This window comes from Martes martes (assembly GCF_963455335.1).
Source record: "Martes martes genome assembly, chromosome: 17".
Classification (NCBI taxonomy): domain Eukaryota; kingdom Metazoa; phylum Chordata; class Mammalia; order Carnivora; family Mustelidae; genus Martes; species Martes martes.
The window spans coordinates 44835527-44854923 of NC_137905.1; the positions used below are offsets into that span (position 1 = coordinate 44835527).

At 53.3% G+C, this 19397-nt stretch overlaps 1 protein-coding gene across 1 annotated transcript in view; it reads left to right on the top strand.

Annotated features, from left to right (window-relative positions):
- Positions 1-4731: 4731 nt before the first annotated feature.
- RYR1 (ryanodine receptor 1) overlaps positions 4732-19397 on the top strand; it is a gene marked incomplete at its 5' end in the record, with an annotated part of 110743 nt that continues 96077 nt past the window's right edge. The window contains 13 exons of the mRNA XM_080828544.1: positions 4732-4779; positions 9584-9703; positions 11021-11125; positions 12221-12295; positions 12381-12459; positions 12757-12869; positions 13164-13257; positions 14404-14497; positions 14657-14731; positions 15069-15225; positions 15366-15530; positions 17379-17500; positions 17974-18169. Coding sequence (XP_080684670.1) covers positions 4732-4779; positions 9584-9703; positions 11021-11125; positions 12221-12295; positions 12381-12459; positions 12757-12869; positions 13164-13257; positions 14404-14497; positions 14657-14731; positions 15069-15225; positions 15366-15530; positions 17379-17500; positions 17974-18169 — 1443 coding nt within the window. The remainder of the gene's footprint in view (positions 4780-9583; positions 9704-11020; positions 11126-12220; positions 12296-12380; positions 12460-12756; positions 12870-13163; positions 13258-14403; positions 14498-14656; positions 14732-15068; positions 15226-15365; positions 15531-17378; positions 17501-17973; positions 18170-19397) is intronic.

Genomic DNA, 19397 nt, shown 5'->3' on the forward strand with positions numbered 1-19397 from the left:
TTTGAATGGAAAGTCACGAGATGTTAATACCTTGTATATCTCTTCTTATGTTTCTTTTAATTCTGGTTTCTTTTTAAGAGTACCATTTGTATCCCAGAAAACATTTTCACTTTATTACTTTTGTTGTAACAAACCCTTAAGTAGTGCCTGCTGTATGCCACACAATGTTCTAAGAGCTTTTAAAATATCAACCCCTTTCATCATCACACAATCTTAAAGACTGTTATCTTATTATGAAAAACATTATAGATAGAGGTAAGCCCTCTGGGGGCCCATTCCCCCTTAGGCAGGGGAGACCAGTATCACATATTGCTGGGTTTCATCTGTTCCGTTGGCTGTACATTTGTTTAGGTACACAAATACGTGTTCATAGAAACGCAGACTTTTCTTTTGAGTATGTGCGTTGTTTTTTTTCTTTGCTCAAATGTGTCATGCTTGTCATTTGTAAACTGATGTACAGAAAAAGCACAAATTCTAAGGGTTTAGGTGCATGAGTTGTCATAAACTCCGTGATATCTCCGTGACAGTGACAAAATCAAGAAGCAGAAACTTTCCATCCTGCCCAGAGTCCCCTGCACAAGCCCCGTCCCAGCCCTGCCTCTGGAAAGCTGCCACTAGCCTGATTTCCAGCAGGGTAGTTTTGCCGGGGGTTTGAGTTGTTTCTAAATGGAATAGTTTATTGTGTCTAACTTCTTCCCTTTGATAATCATGTTTTTGTGATTCTTGCATGTTATACTTGGTTATAGTTATTCCTTTTGGTTCCTGCATTGTGTGACTTTTCCACACTTTATTGAGCAGTTTTCCTGTCATGGACAGCCGCGTTGTTTCCAGCGTGGGGCTGTTGTGAACAAGGCTGCCGTGAACCTTCTAGCACCTGGTCTTTGCTGAATGTTCAAGTGCGCAGTGCTGTAGGTAGATACCCTGGAGCGGAATAAATGGGTCATAGTAATTAATACACTTCTGCCAAACCTCGGGTGCTAGTTAGTTCAACCAGAGCTCTCCTAGACATTTTTACTCCTTTCTTCTTTTCACTAAAAGAAGTCACCATGGATTATTTTTTCCATGCCAGAACATTTAGACAAGCACAGAGTTCGTGCCATTTAACTTTTCCGTGACATGACATACTGTATAGTCTCGGGCCCAATCTCTCTTCCTCTCCCTGCCTCTCTACCCGTCCCCTCCCCCTCCCCCCACTCACCAAGTCTCTAGTAGGGCTGGCCATGACGTGCTGTCTGTCCGTCTCTCAGTCCATCTCCCCAGCCCCTGCATCACACCAGGTGATGTAACATGCGGGCTGAGCAGAGCTTGTGGTGTGTCCACACCCCGCCCCCTACCCCCAGGGACCCAGAGAAGCGTCAGGAAGGGAGGTGGATACAAGCACCCCTCTCAAGGCCTGGAGGGATGGTTGACACCCCCAAGAACACCACCAACCACAAAGGAAAAGGCTTCTGAAGCAAACCACAAAACTTCATAAGGCATCGGCACTTGATAATATCAGAATAAAGATTTCTTTTAATGAGGACACCATGGGACAAGTATCAGATGAGATGACAGAGTGGGAACAGGTATTTTACAAGGTTTAAAATAAAGGAGAAATGAATCTTTAGAAGGTGACAGGCACAGCTGCAAATCAACAAGAAAAAGAGACAGCAACTCTGATAGAAAAATGGGCCAAGAGGGTGAGCAAATGACCAAGAAACCCCAGGACTCTGACAGGCACCTGAGAGGATGCTAGAAATTCTTGGTAACTGATCAAGGAAGTGCAAATTAAAACAACAGTGAGTCACCCCATTGGTCTGGCAAGGGTTGGAAGCTGGAAAATGTCAAGTGGAGATTGGGGATGTGGGGCCCTGGGAACTCTGATTCCCAAGGGCCACTTGGCATGACTTAGTCGAATTCAGTTAGCTCCTGGGTGTGCGTACCAGGACATTTGCTCCCAGTCTCGTAAAGGGACATATACAGATCCTTCTATGAGCTAGGGGCAGCCTGGGTGCCACCCCAAGAGGAGAGTCACCAGGAAGTCCTGCAAAGCCCCCACAAACCCAGAACAGGTGTCCACAGAGCAACACGGCTAGGTCTTAAAACACATCATGATGACTGACCAAAAAAAAAAAAAAACCGCTATTAATATCTTATGATATAATGTACAATGACACAGAATAATTTTGTTATACATTAAATTCTGAGGAAAAATTTAGTATTTAATATGCAAGCATGTATAAACATAGTTGCATTGTACTGTGTGATTATATTAGCCTAAATATATAATTATATAATTATGCTTTATATATACTTTTTGTGTGTGTGTGTGTTTTTTTAAGATTTTATTTATTTGTTTGACAGACAGAGATCACAAGTAGGCAGAGAAGCAGGCAGAGAGAGAGGAGGAAGCAGGCTCCCTGCTGAGCAGAGAGCCCGATGTGAGGCCCGATCCCAGAACCCTGGGATCATAACCTGAGCCGAAGGCAGAGGCTTTAACCCACTGAGCCACCCAGGTGCCCCAATTATGCATTATATAATTCAAAAATATGGTACAAACTTACGTGTTATGTATGATAGTTGCATCAGTATATCAATATTTAAATATATGACACATACCAACCTATTATACATTTGACATTGAAAAAAAGAGATTTACTTATTTATTTTATTTATTTTTTTTTTAAGATTTTATTTATTCATTTGACAGAGAGAGAGCAGGAGCACACAATCAGGGGGAGCCGCAGAGGGAGAAGAAGGCTGCTGGCTGAGCAGGGATTCTGATGCGGGGCTCGATCCCAGGACCCTGGGATCCTGACCTGAGCTGAAGACAGATGCAGGTGACTGAGTCATCCAGGGGCCCCTACTTATTTGTGTTAGAGAGAGAGTGAGCACAGGGAGGGGCAGAGGGAGAGAGAGAAACTTTAGCAGACTCCATGCTGAGTGGGGAGTGGGACACAGGGCTTGATCTTATGACCTGAGCAGAAATCAAGAGCTGGAGGCTTAAGTGACTGTGCGAGTCAGGCACCCCTATACATTTAACATTTTATGTAGAATTTTATTGAAGTGCAAGATATTGTTTTGTATAACTTTAAATAGATACCATTACGTGTTAATAATTTTAATATTATCAGTAAGTTCCCTGTGTCAATAAGTTACCGTATCATAGGCTCTAAAAGGTCTCCTCATGGGATCTTCCCCATGACACCCCCCCCACCTGCCCCGCTGCTGCCCCATGTAGGGACTATTCCAAATTAGCCCAGCTGACAGGTGAGAAAACTGAGGCCCAGAGCATGAAGGTATATGAGTGGCAGGAGGCCCAGGTGTGTGTGGTATCCTGCACTGGGCCCCCAAGCCTCACAGAGGCCTCTTTTAGGGAACAAGCTCCCTGAGAGCCGAGAACCGGTGGGGTGCTGGGGGGAGCCAGTACGCCCTCAGGCCATGGAGAGTCCTAAGCAAGAAAGCAAGAAGGAGCCGCTTACCCCTCTTGGGTCTCTCCTGTTTTCAAAACCCAGGGAGCTCATCTGCATAAAGCAGTGGCCCAGCTAGTGGCCCGCAGTGGCTCAGGCAGCCCCTGGGGAGAAGGAGGGTTAGAACTGTGGTGGTGGTGGGGGGGAGCTGGCCCTCAGGAACTGTTTTTTTGTTATAATTAGATTTTATTAGATACCAAGACAATAAAGTAGAATGGGTAAGAACCCTAGCACTGGGTTCAGATCCTTTGCTTAGCCTCTGTGAGACCTGGGCAAGTCACCCCACCTCACTGTCCTCAGCTTTCCTCATTTGTAAAATGGGCACCACAAGGCTACTGACTTCACAAGATTGTTGTGAGAACTGACTGCATCATTCATTCCGGTTCTTAAAATTATACATGGTAAGGACAGTGTGTTTTGGTTTCCTCCTCTAATAATGTGAATAATAGCAGGATTGTCCTGACAACGAAATGAGATGCAGTAAAAATATCTTTGTTTGGAGCCTCAAATACAACAAGCACACAAAAGACGTCTGCTATTGGCTATTATTCCTGCCTCAAAAGATTTTATAATGATGAGGATGATGATGATAATAAACACACTTACATAATAACATTTACTATGCATTGGTACTCTTTAAGTGCTGTAAATCAGTTATCTTACTGAACCCTTGCAAAGGCCCTGTAAGGTAGATATTATTAATAACCTCCTTACCAGTTGGGGAAACTGAGGCACAGAGCAGGGATGTGACTTGTCCAAGGACACATAAGGGCATGGCAAGCCTGGGATTCAGATCCAGACTGTCTGACTCAAGAGTCCTTGCTTTTAATCACTGAGTCTGGTGCCAGACCTTGGTGTGCATCCCAGCTCCGTTGTATGGGATCAAGCAGAGGCTTCCCAGCTCAGAGCCTCAGTTTGGTCTCTGTGAAATGGGAGAATGGCCTTCCTTACCATGGAGGTGGAGAGGGGGCAGCTAACGTCCAGTCTCTCCCCCTACAGCCTCCCACGACACCACCCACTTGTACCTCTGGCCAAGGTTTGGAATCTGCGGGTGGGGCTCCGGCGAGGGGCGTGGCCTTGGGCATCCTGGCCCAATGGGAGCGGGGGGGGCGGAGACTTCCTCCCAGCTCTGTCCAGCACGCGAATCCTCCTCTCAGTTCCATCTACCTCCCGGGTGCCCCAGAGGTCTCCGACCCCAGCCCACCCCCAGCCCACCCGCCCAGCCTACAGCCCCCTCCTCCTATTCCCTGACCTCAGCCCGTGCCCCTCGGGCCTCGACATCATGGGTGACGGAGGAGAGGGCGAAGATGAGGTCCAGTTTCTGCGCACGGTGCGTATCTCTGGGTTAGGGGGTCTCTGGGGCTATCTCTTAGGTGTATCCTATCTCTGAGTGTATCCTTGTCTTGGGATATCTCTGTACTGATTGCTGGTGGCCTTTGAGTCTCAGGGTCTATTCCTCTGTTCCTCTGGGTGACCGTCACTCTTTCTCCTTTTTTGTCTCTCAGTCTCACTCACCTTTCTCACCATAGAGAATTAGAAGACTATGGGACTGCAGAATGGGGAGGGGGATCTTCTGCCACACTCTCTTCTGACATTAGTTATTTGTCCTAGAGAAGAGGGGCCTCTGAGGGAGCACCTCCCTCCCACCCCCCCCACCCCCAACCACCCTGGAAGTGGGCACTTGGGGAAGGTGATTCTAATTCCTGAGCTTAATTTAGCTGTTCGCCCTCCCCCAACGCCACACCACCTAGCCTGATTCTCTTTTGCTCCAGACTCTGACCTAGTTTAAATTTTGGGAAGTGGGCTGGGGTGGTATGGAGGACCTAACTTCTTGAAACTTCCAGCCATTGAGGGTCTCCTGGGGGGGACCCTCGGGTTCTGTGTCTTCTTTCTTCCCTCCTCCCTTTTGGGTAGTAGGACCAAATATGGCTGCTAATGGTCTTCGGGTAGTGTCTCTCCCTAGCCATCTTTTTGGGTTCTCTGTCTTGCTGTCTCTCCATCTCTGTCTCTCCCTGTCTCTGTCTCTGTCTTTGTTCTTTGGCTTTAGGCCTTCTTCATTTTGTTCTGCCTCCCTAGCTCTGTCTCCTGGCATCCCTGATCCCCTGCTGGGGGGCAGGGATGGGAATTGGAACAACAGGTGTCCCTCCCAGAATAGCCAGCTTTTCTGGGGCCTGGGCAGGGGACAGGGAGAGGCTGGGGAGGGGAGGGGCTGTCCGTCTCAGAGTCCTTCCCACTTTTCCTTCCCAGTGGCTGATCTCAGTGTGGGGCTGAGTGTATGGAAGGGGATGTTCTCTCTTCTGGGCCAGGTCTGCTGACCCTGCACTAGCCCCTCCCCTCCTCCTCCCAGGCCCTGGGAAATGCTGACACAGCATTCCAGGCCCCAGAATAGGACGCTGGTGAGCTGGGTCCGGTTTCCCGGGAGGGAAGAACAGACAGCTGGGACTGGTAGTGAAGGATAGGGACAGCTGGCCATTCAGCCACAGGAGGAGGCCTGGCTTCACCCTAGACTCTTGCCCCAGCTCTAGCCCCTAGTGGACACTGCGGGTTGGGCTCTCCCCTCCTCCCCGTCCCTAATAAGACCATGGCCATGGTATCAGCCTTGAGCAGCCACTCTACGTCAGGGCCCCATGCCCAGGGCTTCAGTCTCCTGAGACATCTAATTATATCCTTGCCTGCCCTATCTTCTGAGGTAGGCCCCTATCTTTATCTCCCTGGGAGATTTGAGGGAAACCAAGACCTGAGTGGTAGAGTCACTTGCCCAAGGTCAAGGCCAGGAAGTACCATCTCTGGATGCCCCTGGGACCCAGCCCCTCTGCTTTCACAAGAGGAGAACTGAACTCACACTTGCCAGGTTAAGCTGTGCCGGCCCCAGAGCGATGGCCCCAGGCATCTCTTGGGCCCAGACTAGGTCTGTTTTCCTGAGCTTTATTGAGATGGTTTGGTATTTCTCTCACACTCTTTGGACCTCATCCCACCAGTCAGAAATACATTTTCCCTCGCAACTCAGTGCATGCAAATACACATATATGTTATTTTTAAAACCCAACTTTATTGAGGTAGAATTGACATGCAATAAGTTGTACCCATTTTAGGTGTCCTAGTTCAGTAAGTCTCGAGAAACTTCACATACGCGTGGAACCACCGTCGTAAGCAAGACATAGAACATTTCCTTTACCCCCAGAAAGTTCCCTTGTGCTCTTTTCAGTACTTGCTCTGTCTGTCTGCTGTATTTCCCTGTAGTCTCCATTAGGAACGTTGAGGGTTTCGTAGACCACATCTGCTCCTCTGTCTCGCTTCTTTTGCTCAGCCTGTTTTGACATTATCCACGTAGCGTGTGCCGAGAGCTTATTTCTTTTTGCTCCCGAGTGATACCGCACTGTGTGAATGCGCCACAATTAGTTTCTCAGTTCACCTGCCGATGGACATTTGGGTTGCCTCCCAATTCGTGTGATTATAGACAAGTTGGGTGTATTCACATGTACCTATTTTTTTTCCCAGAAACAGGTTTCATAAAATGTAGGGAGCCCTTAGAACAGGAGGGGCATGTTACTCTGTTCTACTCTACTCGATTTCACTTTTTAAGCATGGTGGCCGTGCTCCCCCACAAATGATTTCATTTCTGTTTGATGGGTGGTGACCTCTAGCCCTGCCTGGGCTGGGGTTGCTCAAAGCATGGCCGGTGTCAGCCTCCTGAAGGCTGGTAATGGTCCCCCAGAGCCGCTGAACTGTGCCCTTGGTGTCAGATGGGAAACTAAGGCAGCAAGGGAGCTGCTTTTGTAACCAGGCCATCTCCGTTCATTCTGCCGCAGGAGGAAGTTAGAATCTCAATGTACGATCGGGCCTCCGGTCTCTGGCTGATATCCTGGTTGGCCATTTGCTTGCTTCCTAACTTTGGGCAAGTGATTTGAAGTTTTCTCTCTGAGCCTCAGTTTCCTAATCTGGGCAATGGGGGCAAAAATAGGTAGTGTAAGCATTCAAGGAGCTCCATGCCAACTCTCCCTGAGCTCATCTTCTCTTGCTTTCTCGCTCCTGCTGCTACCGCCTCCTGTGTCCCTTGCCATTCCTCAGCACCCGTATTGTCTGCCCCTCGCTTCCAGAATGTTCTTTGCCCCAAGATGAGCAGGCTGGATCTTCTTCTTGTTAATTGGACAAGGCGCAGCTGAAATGTCATCTCCTTGGAGAGGCTGCCACTTCACCCCTCACTGATGTCATCTCTACCCCGAAAGCCACTCTGTTACACCAGCCAGGGTTATTTGTTTCATAAGACTGGCCACTGAAGTGAAAATGAAGCATCCATTCCCTTGTGTATTGTGTGTGTCCCCCACAAGGTTGGCAGCCCCATGAGGACAGGGGCTCGATCTGCTTTTTTTGCTGCTCTGTATCCGGTGCCTAGATTAGGGCCTTGTGAGAGCCACCATTCAATAAGTGTCCACCAAAGGAACGTAAAGCTCTGAGTGTAAGGCCGAGTAGATGGTAAGCGCTTAATACATGCAATGTATTAGACATGTATTAATACATGTCTAGCCCTGTGAACACACAAGTGCCCAGCATGTGCCAGGAGGTTGGGGTTGGAGGTTACAGGTTACAGATCTCTCCTTCCATCCTGGCTGAGCGGCGGGCTGGGAGCCGCCTGTGTACTCAGGAGCCCAGGACTGGAGCGAGTTTGTGTGATATGCTGGATGGAAGGACTGGAGGCTGTGTGTCCTCAGGCAGGACTCCGAACCTCCTTGAGCCTGTTTTCTCAGCTGTAGAAGGGAATAACCGCTGCCTTACTCAGTGGTTAAGAGCTGGGGTCTCTCACTTTTGACTGATGTCTAGGTGTTGGGCATTCTCCCATGCACATTTATATTACTTATAACTGGAGCTATGGGCTACTTTACTAATATATGAAGAGGTAGTCTAGTGTTCAAAGAGTGTGGCATATAGAGCCACGGCGTTGGGATCCAATCCCAGCTCAGCCACAGGACAGCTGTGTGACTTCAGGCAGGTTACTTGACCTCTCTGGGTCTCAGTTTCCACAGGTTCACATTCTGGAACTTTTCTCAGAGGATTCAGTAATGAGTTCATATGTGTTAAGTTCTTGCGATGGGACCTGGCACACAGAAAATACTTTATTTTACTTAAAACCTTAGCTTATAATCTTGAAATTATTTCCAGTTTAGAGCAAAGTTGCAGGGTTACTTGGAAGAACTCCCATGTAGCCTTAGGTAATTTTTCTCCACTTGTTAAGATTTGGCCATTTGCTTTATCTCTCTCTCCCTCCCTCTCTTTGCACATTTCGCCCCTAAACTGTTTGAGAGTAAGCTGTGGACGTGATTCTTAAGTCCTAAAACACTTTCAGTGTCTGTTTCCAAAGAAACAAGGGCAGTCTCTTACAAAACCACAGGACAGTCATCAACATCAGGAAATGTAGTATCGCTCTGATGCTGTTATCTGTCACAGTACTGGTCAGGCTTTCACCAGTGGTCACCAGGAGTCCCTCGAAGCCTGTCCCCTACCACCCAGGATCCAGTCTGGGCTTGGCATTGCATTCACGTGTCATTAGAAGGCACTCTTTGGGGTGATTCTTGGTATCAGTTCAGATCTTGATCTTAGGATCGTGTGTTTGAGCCTCGCATTGGGCACCATGCTGGGTGTGGAGCCTGCTTAAATAAGAGAGAAAGAAAGTAAGGAAGGAAGGAAGGAAGGAAGGAAGAGAGAGGAAGGAAGGAAGGAAAAAAAGAGCTCCTTAATTGATCGCCATTACTAAAACACAAGAGAGACATCAGAGAAGGCTGAGCTTAAAAGGCATTGAACTTGGGGTGCTTATAGTTTCCACCTCCAATGGCTCACCTTGCGGACCTCACTGGAGCCAGCAGGACTGGCATTCAAATCCCAGCACCTCCCCTTGTCAGGTGTATGGCCTTGGACAATCTCTGCCGCCTCCTTGAGCCTCAGTTTTCCCATTTTACAATGGGGATGACTCTAGTTCCTGTCTCCTGGGATGTTAGAAGTGTGTGGAGTCCTTGGCACGGGTCCGCATGTGACACATGGTGAGGTGGGTCTCACCAGAGGCCATCTCTTTCATGAGGAGAAGGGTGGGGTGACTGGCCGCAGTGTCTGCGGGAGCCCTGACCCCGCGGCCCGTCCCCCAGGACGACGAAGTGGTCCTTCAGTGCAGCGCCACTGTGCTCAAGGAGCAACTGAAACTCTGCCTGGCCGCCGAGGGCTTCGGCAACCGCCTCTGCTTCCTCGAGCCCACCAGCAACGCCCAGGTCTGTGTGGGAGTGTGCGGGGGCGGGGGGGGGTCCTGAAGGGGCAGAGTCTAGGGTCCAAAGAAGAGACGTCTGGGTCTGAAGAGGGGTTGCCGACAGGAGAAAAAACAGAGAGGGACTAAGAAGAAAGGGGGCTGGAGGTCTGAGGCAGGTGGGAGTGGAGGTCTGAGGAGGGAGAGCAGGGGACCTGAGCGGGGTGGGGGGTGTGAGGGGATGGAGGATCTTGAGTTAAAAAAAAGAGGGGTTCTGGAGGCAGCTGCTAATGGGAGAGAAAATGGGGAGTTGCAAAGCAAAGGGGGCCAGAGGCCTGAGGTAGGTAGGTCTGTGGAGGGGCGCCTGGATGGCTCAGTGGGTTAAAGCCTCTGCCTTCGGCTCAGGTCATGATCCTGGGGTCCCGGGATTGAGCCCCGCATTGGGCTCTCTGCTCGGCAGGGAGTCTGCTTCTTCCTCTCTCTCTCTGCGTGCCTCTCTGCCTACTTGTGATCTCTGTCTGTTAAATAAATAAATTAAAAAAAAAAAAAGTATGTCTGTGGAGGGAGGGGCAGGGGCTCCAGGATCTCAAGAGGCAGGTGTCCAAGGAGGCAGAGGACATTGGATCCAAAGCAAAAGGGCCTGGAGGGTTGGGGGGTGCTAACAGGGTCAGGGGGCTGACTGGGGAGGGAGTTAGAAGCTGAGAGTGGAGGGAGCCCAGGTCTGAGGGGGAGGTGGGTTCAGGGCCGGCAGTAGAGGTGACGTGGGGGCGGGGGGGAAAGGGAGGGGCCATAGAGTCAGACAGTGGAGGAGGCCGAAGGTCTGAGGGGGTCAGAGAGTCTTGGATCCAAGGGAGAGGGTGCTCATGAGTCTGAGGTGACTGAGTGGGGGACTGAGGAGGAAGGCCCAAGGTTGGACTCTCCTGTGATTTGGAAGCAGTGTTCACCAGTCCCTGAGGGAGGAGGCAGGAGTTGGGACTATCTGATGGTGACGGCAAGGTGGGGCTTCCTGCAGGGTCGCAGAGATTTGGGTTATCTGCAGGGGAAGGCCATGGCATTGGAGCAGGTGCATGTGTCTGAGAGAGGGCTGAGGCTCCTTTGGAGATGAGAGGGGGTGTGGGGTACTCAGGCAGGGCAGATAGTGTGGAAGCTTCTGTGAGTTTCAGGTGTGAGGGAGGAGGCATGTTTTCTGTGATATCGGTATAGATTCGGGGTGTCTGAAGGGGTGGCAGAGTGTAGGGGCTTCTTGGGGGATTGGGGTCAGGTCTGGGTCTCTAAGGGGTGTGGGTATTCAGACTGGGGCTCAGGGGCCTTCAGGCCCCCCCACTCACATCTCCCCCCACCCCAGAATGTGCCCCCCGATCTGGCCATCTGTTGCTTCGTCCTGGAGCAGTCCTTGTCGGTCCGAGCCCTGCAGGAGATGCTGGCCAACACCGTGGAGGCTGGTGTGGAGGTGAGGCTCCTGCCCCCGCGGGGTGCAGGGGCAGGGCACAGAGGTGGGGCGCAGGGGTAGGGCTGGGCGGGAACACCTGGGGCTTGTTCACCATCTGCTCTTCTTCCTCTCTCTGCCCCGACCCTCACAGGCCCTCAATTTGGATAAGTGGGTAGGTCTGGCCTTGGGTGTCACCTGTCCTTCCCCCCTCTCCTGACACCAGGCCCGCCTCTTGGGCCCACATCCTGCACACTGGGGCTGGGGGCCTCCCCCACCCCAGTTGTCAGGGGCTGTGGAGCCCAGAATGGCCAGGCAGGAAGGAAGGAAGGGGGTAGGGGCTTCTGAGCCCCCGTGCCCCAGCTTGCTCCTTTGTCCTCTTTCCCATCCTTTCCTCAACCCCGATCCCAGCTCTTCTCTGCATGGGACCTGCCCTCTCACCTCCCCCTGTCCCAAGTGTGGGTCCCCTCCGCTCCAGGAGTGGGTCGGCCATGTGATCTTGGGGCCCATCACATGGGCCTTCAGAGCATGGGCATGTGAGAGCCAGGATGGGAGGCATGATGCCATCAAGAGATGGGTGGCCCTCCCCCTAACAGGAGGGGCCAAGTCTCCTTATGTTTGGCAGGGGCGGGGGGGCAGGTATGTGACAGCACAGCCACCCCTATGCAAGGTTCAAAGGTTTGACAGCTGGCAGGACTGTTCCAGTGCATACTGGCTACAGCTCAGCCGTGTCAAGACAGGTTACAGCAGAAGGGGCCAAGGCCCATGGCACATGGGGTATTGGGGCTTCCCTGAGAGCCCCCAGGGAGCGGGAAGAGGGGTTCAGCTTCCCTGAGGGCCTTTGGGACCTGGTTAACAAGATGAAGGAGGCAGGGAGGACAGAGTGGGCTTTGGGAAATATAAAACACCCTATCCACAGGCTTCTTAGAGACATAGTCCCTACTTCCACGAATGGGGAAACTGAGGCAGAGAATCTGTGGAGGCTCTGACCTAAGGCTTCCTTGTGTCCAGGCCTGAGCATGGTGTTTTATGGGGAGCATATTGCCACCTGGGATAGGCCAGACGCCTTGGGGAATTCTGTGCTCACTCTGTGCCCTCTCTATCCTCCCCTCCCCCCAGTCATCCCAGGGCGGAGGCCACAGGACACTCCTGTACGGCCATGCCATCCTGCTCCGGCACACACACAGCGGCATGGTGAGTGCCAGAACGAGGGCGGCTGGGCAGGGGCAGGGGACTCAGGGTCTGCCGGGAGGAGGCTGACCCCCCTCTACCACCCTAGTACTTGAGCTGCCTTACCACCTCCCGCTCCATGACTGACAAGCTGGCCTTCGACGTGGGACTGCAGGAAGATGCCACAGGTGCAGGGCTGGAGCGGGGAGGGCCGCAATGGGGAGATTGCAGGCAGGGGCTGGGGTGCAGGAAGTGCAAGACTGGGGGGCGGGGCAGGGATGCAGGGGACAAGGGCAACTTGGGCCAGCACAGGGAACCGAGACAGAGGGTCTGAGGGCGGAAACCGAGGACTTGAGGCCAAGAGTACGTAATCGGAGATGAGAGGAGAATTCGGGACGGAGGGCCAGGAGGCTCCATGGCTGGGAAGTCCTCGGGGAGGGTCGTTCTGGGTAGCCCTTGTTCTGACAGCAGGGCCCGATCCACAGGAGAGGCCTGTTGGTGGACGATGCATCCGGCCTCCAAGCAGAGGTCGGAAGGAGAGAAGGTCCGCGTGGGGGATGACCTCATCCTCGTTAGTGTCTCCTCAGAGCGCTACCTGGTGAGCAGTCCACCCGGAGCCCAGCTACTGCTGCCCCCTGGGGAGCGGGGCCCGGGACCGCCCCGCCCACCTCCTCAGCCTCCTTTTGCTGGCTCTCTGGTCCCCACTTCCGAGCTTCCTGACCTCTGGCATCCACTTCCGGCCTTTGGTGCCCCGTGTCTCCCGTGTGTGATCTCTGATTTTGTCTCCTGTCTGCCGGTTTCCCGGCTTCCGCCTTTGGTTTGTGGCCTCTGACTCTGGAACTGTTGCTCACCCTGACATCGTCTCTGACTGCCACATCCTGGCTGCCCCTAGCACCTGTCCACGGCCAGTGGGGAGCTCCAGGTCGATGCTTCCTTCATGCAGACACTGTGGAACATGAACCCCATCTGCTCTGGCTGCGAAGAAGGTGAGGGTCCCAGGCCTCCTGCCTCTAAACCGAGACCCCCAAAACAGACCTCTCACTCTGTCCCCAAACATGTCCATACTGAGCCTTGGAACCTCAGACCCAAACCTAGATCTCCAGGTTATGACCCTCATATTTAGAGATCCAGCTGACCCCAAATCCAGAACCCTGGAGCTCAGACCCCAAGCCCCAAACTCAGTGTCAGACACTCGAATCCAGACCCCAAATCTCACACGCCAAACTCAGGTCCTAGGGGTCACTCAGACCCTTACACTCAGATCCAAAGCTGAAAATATCACATTTGGAGCTTGTCCCTCAGATGCCCAAGCCTCACATGACAAACACAGATGGAGACCGGTGTCTGCATCAGCTCCCAGATCAGCTCCCCACACTCAGACCCCCAAATTTAAATTCAGATAGTCAAAAGTCAAAAGCCAAAACCCCTAATTCAGACCCCAAACCTCAGCAACTGACCTCAGACCTCTTAAATTTTAACCTCAAATACCTAAAATCATCTTCCAAATTCAGGCCCTTATGCTAGGACCCCACAGCATGATCCCAAAACTTTGACCCCAACTCTCACACCCACACCTCACACCCAAGCTGAGACTTAAACCACTGAGACTTCTGGCCTTAATCTCAAATATACCAGCTTCTGACTCTAAAGCCCAGATCTAACTTCAGACCCTAAACCTCAGATACCAGCCTCACACCTCCAAAATCAACACTCCCAAGTCCAGACCCTAGCCTGAGACCCAACCATTGCACCTCTAACCCCAGACCCCAAATCAAGGCTTGGAACTCAGAGCCTAGTATCCGGGAACATTAGACTCAAACCCCTGACTCCAACCTCAAAAATCCAAACTCAGATTCACAAAGCCCCCAACCTCAGCCCTGTATACTCAAACCACCCAAATGACATCCCCCACCTAGGACCCTAATCTCATACCCCCACTTCAGTCCTCAAACTTAGCCCAAATCTCAGACTGCCACTTTGGATCCCAAAACTCAGATCTCCAACTGCAGACCCCCCAAACTCAGCCCCAGCCTCCCACAGGGGAAAAGCAGGACCCCTGGACTCGTCTTTGGCTCCTGAGCCTCTCCAGGGCTCCAGCCCCTTGATGACCTCTTTGCCTTGCTCCTCTCCAGGCTATGTAACTGGGGGCCACGTCCTCCGCCTCTTTCACGGACACATGGATGAATGTCTGACCATTTCCCCCGCTGACAGTGAGGACCAGCGCAGGTCTGGGATGGGGACAAGAGGCCCTGGGGTGTTGGGGCAGGAGTGGGGAGCCGTGAGGTAGGCCGGGGGGGGGTAGCACCCTGTGGGCAGGGTTGGGGATCACATTTTGGGGAGGCTGGTGAACTGAACCCCTGACCTCACTTTCTCTCATGCCCCCAGACTTGTCCACTATGAGGGGGGAGCTGTGTGCACCCACGCCCGCTCCCTCTGGAGACTAGAGCCGCTGAGAATCAGGTGGGGGGGACTTGGGGGTGAGCGCTCCCGGGGGGGGGGGCTGGGAGGGGAGAGAGAATCTTTAAGGAAGATCTAAGAAAGGAACTGGAGACTTGTGAGGGAAAATCTGGGGAGCCCAAGAAGGTGATGAGGGCTTTCAGGGTCCTTGAATCCTGGAGGAAAAGGCCTTAGGGGAGGGTGGGCATTCCTGAGGGAGAGATCGGGGGTTCCCAGTAAAAATATGGGGAGCAGCCCCCCCAGAAGAAGGCTGGGGGCTTGATGGGGTTTGGACCAAGACGGTGGTGTCCATGGGAGCACTGGGCAGTCCTCTGACTCTCCGCGCCTTCACCCTTCGCAGCTGGAGCGGTAGCCACCTGCGCTGGGGCCAGCCGCTCCGCATCCGGCACGTCACCACTGGGCGGTACCTGGCACTCACCGAGGACCAGGGCCTGGTGGTGGTTGATGCCAGCAAGGCCCACACCAAGGCCACCTCCTTCTGCTTCCGCATCTCCAAGGTCAGTGGGGGTCAGGATGCCCTCCCTCACTTGGAGCCCCGAATCCAGCCCCAGCCCCCATTCTCCAGGTTCTCCGGGGCACGGCTCCCCGATTAAATACACAGGAAGAGGAGGCTGACCTCTTTGCCCTGCCCCTGCAGGAGAAGCTGGATATGGCCCCCAAGCGGGATGTGGATGGCATGGGTCCCCCTGAGATCAAGTATGGAGAGTCACTGTGCTTCGTGCAGCACGTGGCCTCAGGCCTGTGGCTCACCTACGCTGCCCCAGACCCCAAGGCCCTGCGGCTTGGTGTGCTCAAGAAGAAGGTGGGTGCCTGGCGAGGGGAAAGCGTGGGGGTGCCGGCAGGGACGGGAAGGGGACTGCGGGGGTAATCGTGCCCGCGCCTTTGGGAGGTTAAGGGCAGGACTGAGAGAGAAACTGAGACTGAGAGAGACAGGAAAGAAGAAAGGGATAGACAGAGGGGGAGAGAGGCAGAGAGGGAGAGAGATACAGAGACAGAGAAAAGCAGAGACAAAAAGACACAGAAACAGGGGTACCTGGGTGGTTCAGTCCCTGAAGCGCCTGCCTTCAACTCAGGTCATGACCCCAGGGTCCTGGGATAGAGCCCTGTGTTGGGCTCCCTGCTCAGCAGGGAGTCTCCTTCCCTCCCTCTCCCTCTTTGTGTGCACGCTCTCTCTCAAATAAATAAGTAAATCTTAAAAAAGACATGAAAACAGAAAAACAGAGAAAGACAAAGACAGAGGAGAGATGGGAAAGACAGAGAGAGATAGAGAGAGAGACAGTGACAAACAGACCAAGAATAATTTTCAGCAAGTTTTTGAATACCCCAGTTGTTTTGGATGTGTATATGGAAAAGTAGGAAAGCTATACAGATCTGCCTCCTGCCCTCCCAATACTGAGACATGGTGAATAAACGGTTTTTAATGAAGTACAGAGCCACTCTGGACAGCGGGCACAGCATGTGCAAAGGCCCTGAGGTTGGACTGAGATTGGTTTGTTGCAATACCAGAAAGAAGATCCAGTTTGGATAGAGCACAGAGATTGAGGGACAAGTCTTGGAAGATAAGGACAGAGAGGAAATGCAAGCAGATCACATGGGGCCTAGTGGGCCATGGGCAGGGTCCCAGCTTTTACTCTTAGTGAGATGGAGCCCCAAGAGAGTTTTAAGCAGACCAGCAAGGTGACCTGAGGTTCATGGGGTTCCTTAGCTGCTTGTGGGAATAGATGGGGTGGGGGTGGGGAACAGAACTGGAGTGGGAGCCCAGGGAGGTGACTGCTGCCATGGTCAGGGGGTACAAAACAGTGGCAGGACCATGGTGGGGACTGTGGAGTGGGGAAGGTGGCAGAGTCTGGTTATATTGTGAGGGTGGAGCCAACAGGATTATCTGAAAGACTGGTTATCGAGGTGGGAGGGACAGGGGTTGAGGACGAGGCCATGAGTTTTGCCCTGAGCAACTGGAAGGCCGGAAGTGCCATTAACTGAGTCGGGGATAGTCAAGTGTCAGCTCAGGATGACAGAGATCCAGTGTCTAGAACAGAACCCCTCGATAAAGAGTGAATGAGTCGGAAGAGTAGGGAGACACCTGTCTGCAGAAAACGAGGGTTGTAGTTGGATACCTGCTGGGAGGGTGTAGACGGGCCTGGCCCGAGGGGGGACTGTGGGAACTGTCAACGCTGGCAGTATTCGCAGCCAGGGGACTGGGTGAGGTCCCAGGGAGGTTGGCTCAGCTGAAAGCTGGAAGCCGAGATGGTCTCATCTTACAGAAAGGTGGTCAGGCACTCAGTCTGGGATGCGTTAAGGGTGCCGTTAGGGCATTCTGGTGGGAGGATGTGAAGTCAGTAGCAGGTACGGGTGGGGAGCGTCTAGCCTGGAGATAGATAAGCCAGAGTCAGAGAGAGAGAGAGAGGCAAACACGGAGTCAAAGGGGGATAGAGACAGAGAGAAAGGAAGAGTCAGAGACAGGAGAGGCAGAGAGAGGGGGAACAAATAGAATGGAAGAAGAGTCAGGTGAAGAGGGATAGAAGGCGGTGTCTGGCAGAGAGTCTCCCTGGAGGACAGGGGCAGCTCTGGGGCTAGAGTCTGGATGGAGTTCTGGTGGCATCGCCCTTGGTGGCCCGGCCCACGCCTGACCTCTCTGCCCTCCCACTGCCAGGCCATGCTGCACCAGGAAGGCCACATGGATGACGCATTGTCACTGACCCGCTGCCAGCAGGAGGAGTCCCAGGCTGCCCGCATGATTTACAGCACTGCTGGCCTATACAACCAGTTCATCAAGTGAGCCACCTGCCCACTCTGCCCCCGGGTCCACTCAGGCCCCACCTTGACCACCAGGCTCGAGGGGTCATACACCAGACCCCTTTACTCTCTAGCTCTGACTTCCACACCCCTAACATACACAGGATCCCTAACCTCTAAGCCTCTGACCTCTATTCACTTGGCCCCTAATCTGACCTTGAAAACCATGACTTTGACCTCACAGCCCTGGTCACCCCTGACACCCAGACCCTTGATCCTGGAGCTCCCTAGCCTGACACCTGCTTCCACGACCCCCTGGCTTTCACAGGCATGAGTCCCCGTCCTGGCTCTGTCCTTGGCCACTGTGTGACCTCAGGCCAATGTCAGTCTCAGTCTCCCCCACTGTAAAACAGGTGTGTCCGTGAGAGTTCTTTGGGGGCCTGGGGTAGGACCCACGAGCGCCTCGTGAGAGCGCTCGGGGCTCTTTGCTGACGAGTGCGCCGTCCCCACAGGGGCCTGGACAGCTTCAGCGGGAAGCCGCGGGGCTCGGGGCCACCAGCGGGCACAGCGCTGCCCATCGAGGGTGTCATCCTGAGCCTGCAGGACCTCATCGGCTACTTCGAGCCGCCCTCAGAGGAGCTGCAGCACGAGGAGAAGCAGAGCAAGCTGCGCAGCCTGCGGAACCGCCAGAGCCTCTTCCAGGAGGAGGTGAGGCTGCGGCAGGGGGCGGGGTTCGTGGACACGGGGGCGGAGCCTGTGGGAGGGGCGGGGCCGCGGCGCTGGGCAGTGCGGAGTCTGAGGGACCGGGTGGGAGGTGGAGTACGTAGTGGTCTGAGAGCCTGCGGGGCCGGTCTGAGGTAGCGGGGGACGAGTGATTGGGGCGGGGGTTGGGGGAGGCTGAGGAGGGGCGGGGGAATATTTGTCGATGGGCGGAGCCTTGAGGGAAGGGCAGGGCTTTGGCAGAGCAGGGGCGGTGCCTGTGAGAGCGAGGCGCTACCGGGGCAAAGGCGGCGGTGTCGGCCTTGCACCTTCGCCGGGGTAGGGGGCGGGGTCTAAGTGAGCCCTAAGTGAAGCCCTGTGCGGAGGCTAGGCCTGCCCAGGCCGTTGGGCCTGGGAAGAAGTCAGAGGATGAGGCTGTGGGACACAGGAGCCCGTGTCTGTGGGGGCTTGGCCTGCAGTTGGGAGGACCGAACCAGAGTGGGGCATGGGGGTGGGGGCAGGGCCAGAGGTGGTTCTTTGAGCATCAGTGACCGCAGTGCAGGGAGGACCCTCAGTTGCAGTCAGGGGCTGGGGGTCCGTGTGTCTAGAGAGCACGAAGGGAAGAGATATGGAGGGGTCTCTGCTCAGTACCGGGTCTGAGTGAGGGGGATCGAGCCGGGTGGGAGGAGGGGGCTGGACAAAGGTCTGAAGATCTGATGTCTCCACAGGGTGATGGAGGAGCATGTTCACTTAGATGCTAAAGACTGGCCCTCCTCCCCTCCAGGACTCTCAGTCTGATCCAGAAATGATAATAGTAACAATAACAAAACTTACTTATGGAGTGGAATTAGTACATGTCAAGTCTGGTGCCAGCACATAGCAGATGCTATGTAAGTGTTAGTGGTTATTACTACCTGGAATTTAGCCTTTTATGTGCTAAGGGTGCTATATGCATGACATCCTCCTGATAACCCCAAGGGGGGTTGTAATTCCCATATTACAGATGGGTCACTGACGCTCAGAGAGATGAAGTCACAGCCATCTACCCTGTGGTGGTTTTTTTGTTGTTGTTGATTTTGCTGTTTAAAGTGGCCTCCAAGTAGTTCTGGAGGGCTGCCTAGTGTTCCTGAGCACAAGATGCTGTGATGTGCCTTACAGAGAAAATATATGTTAGATAAGCTTCATTTAGGCATGAGTTATAGTGCTGTTGGCCGTGAATTTAATGTTAATGAATCAA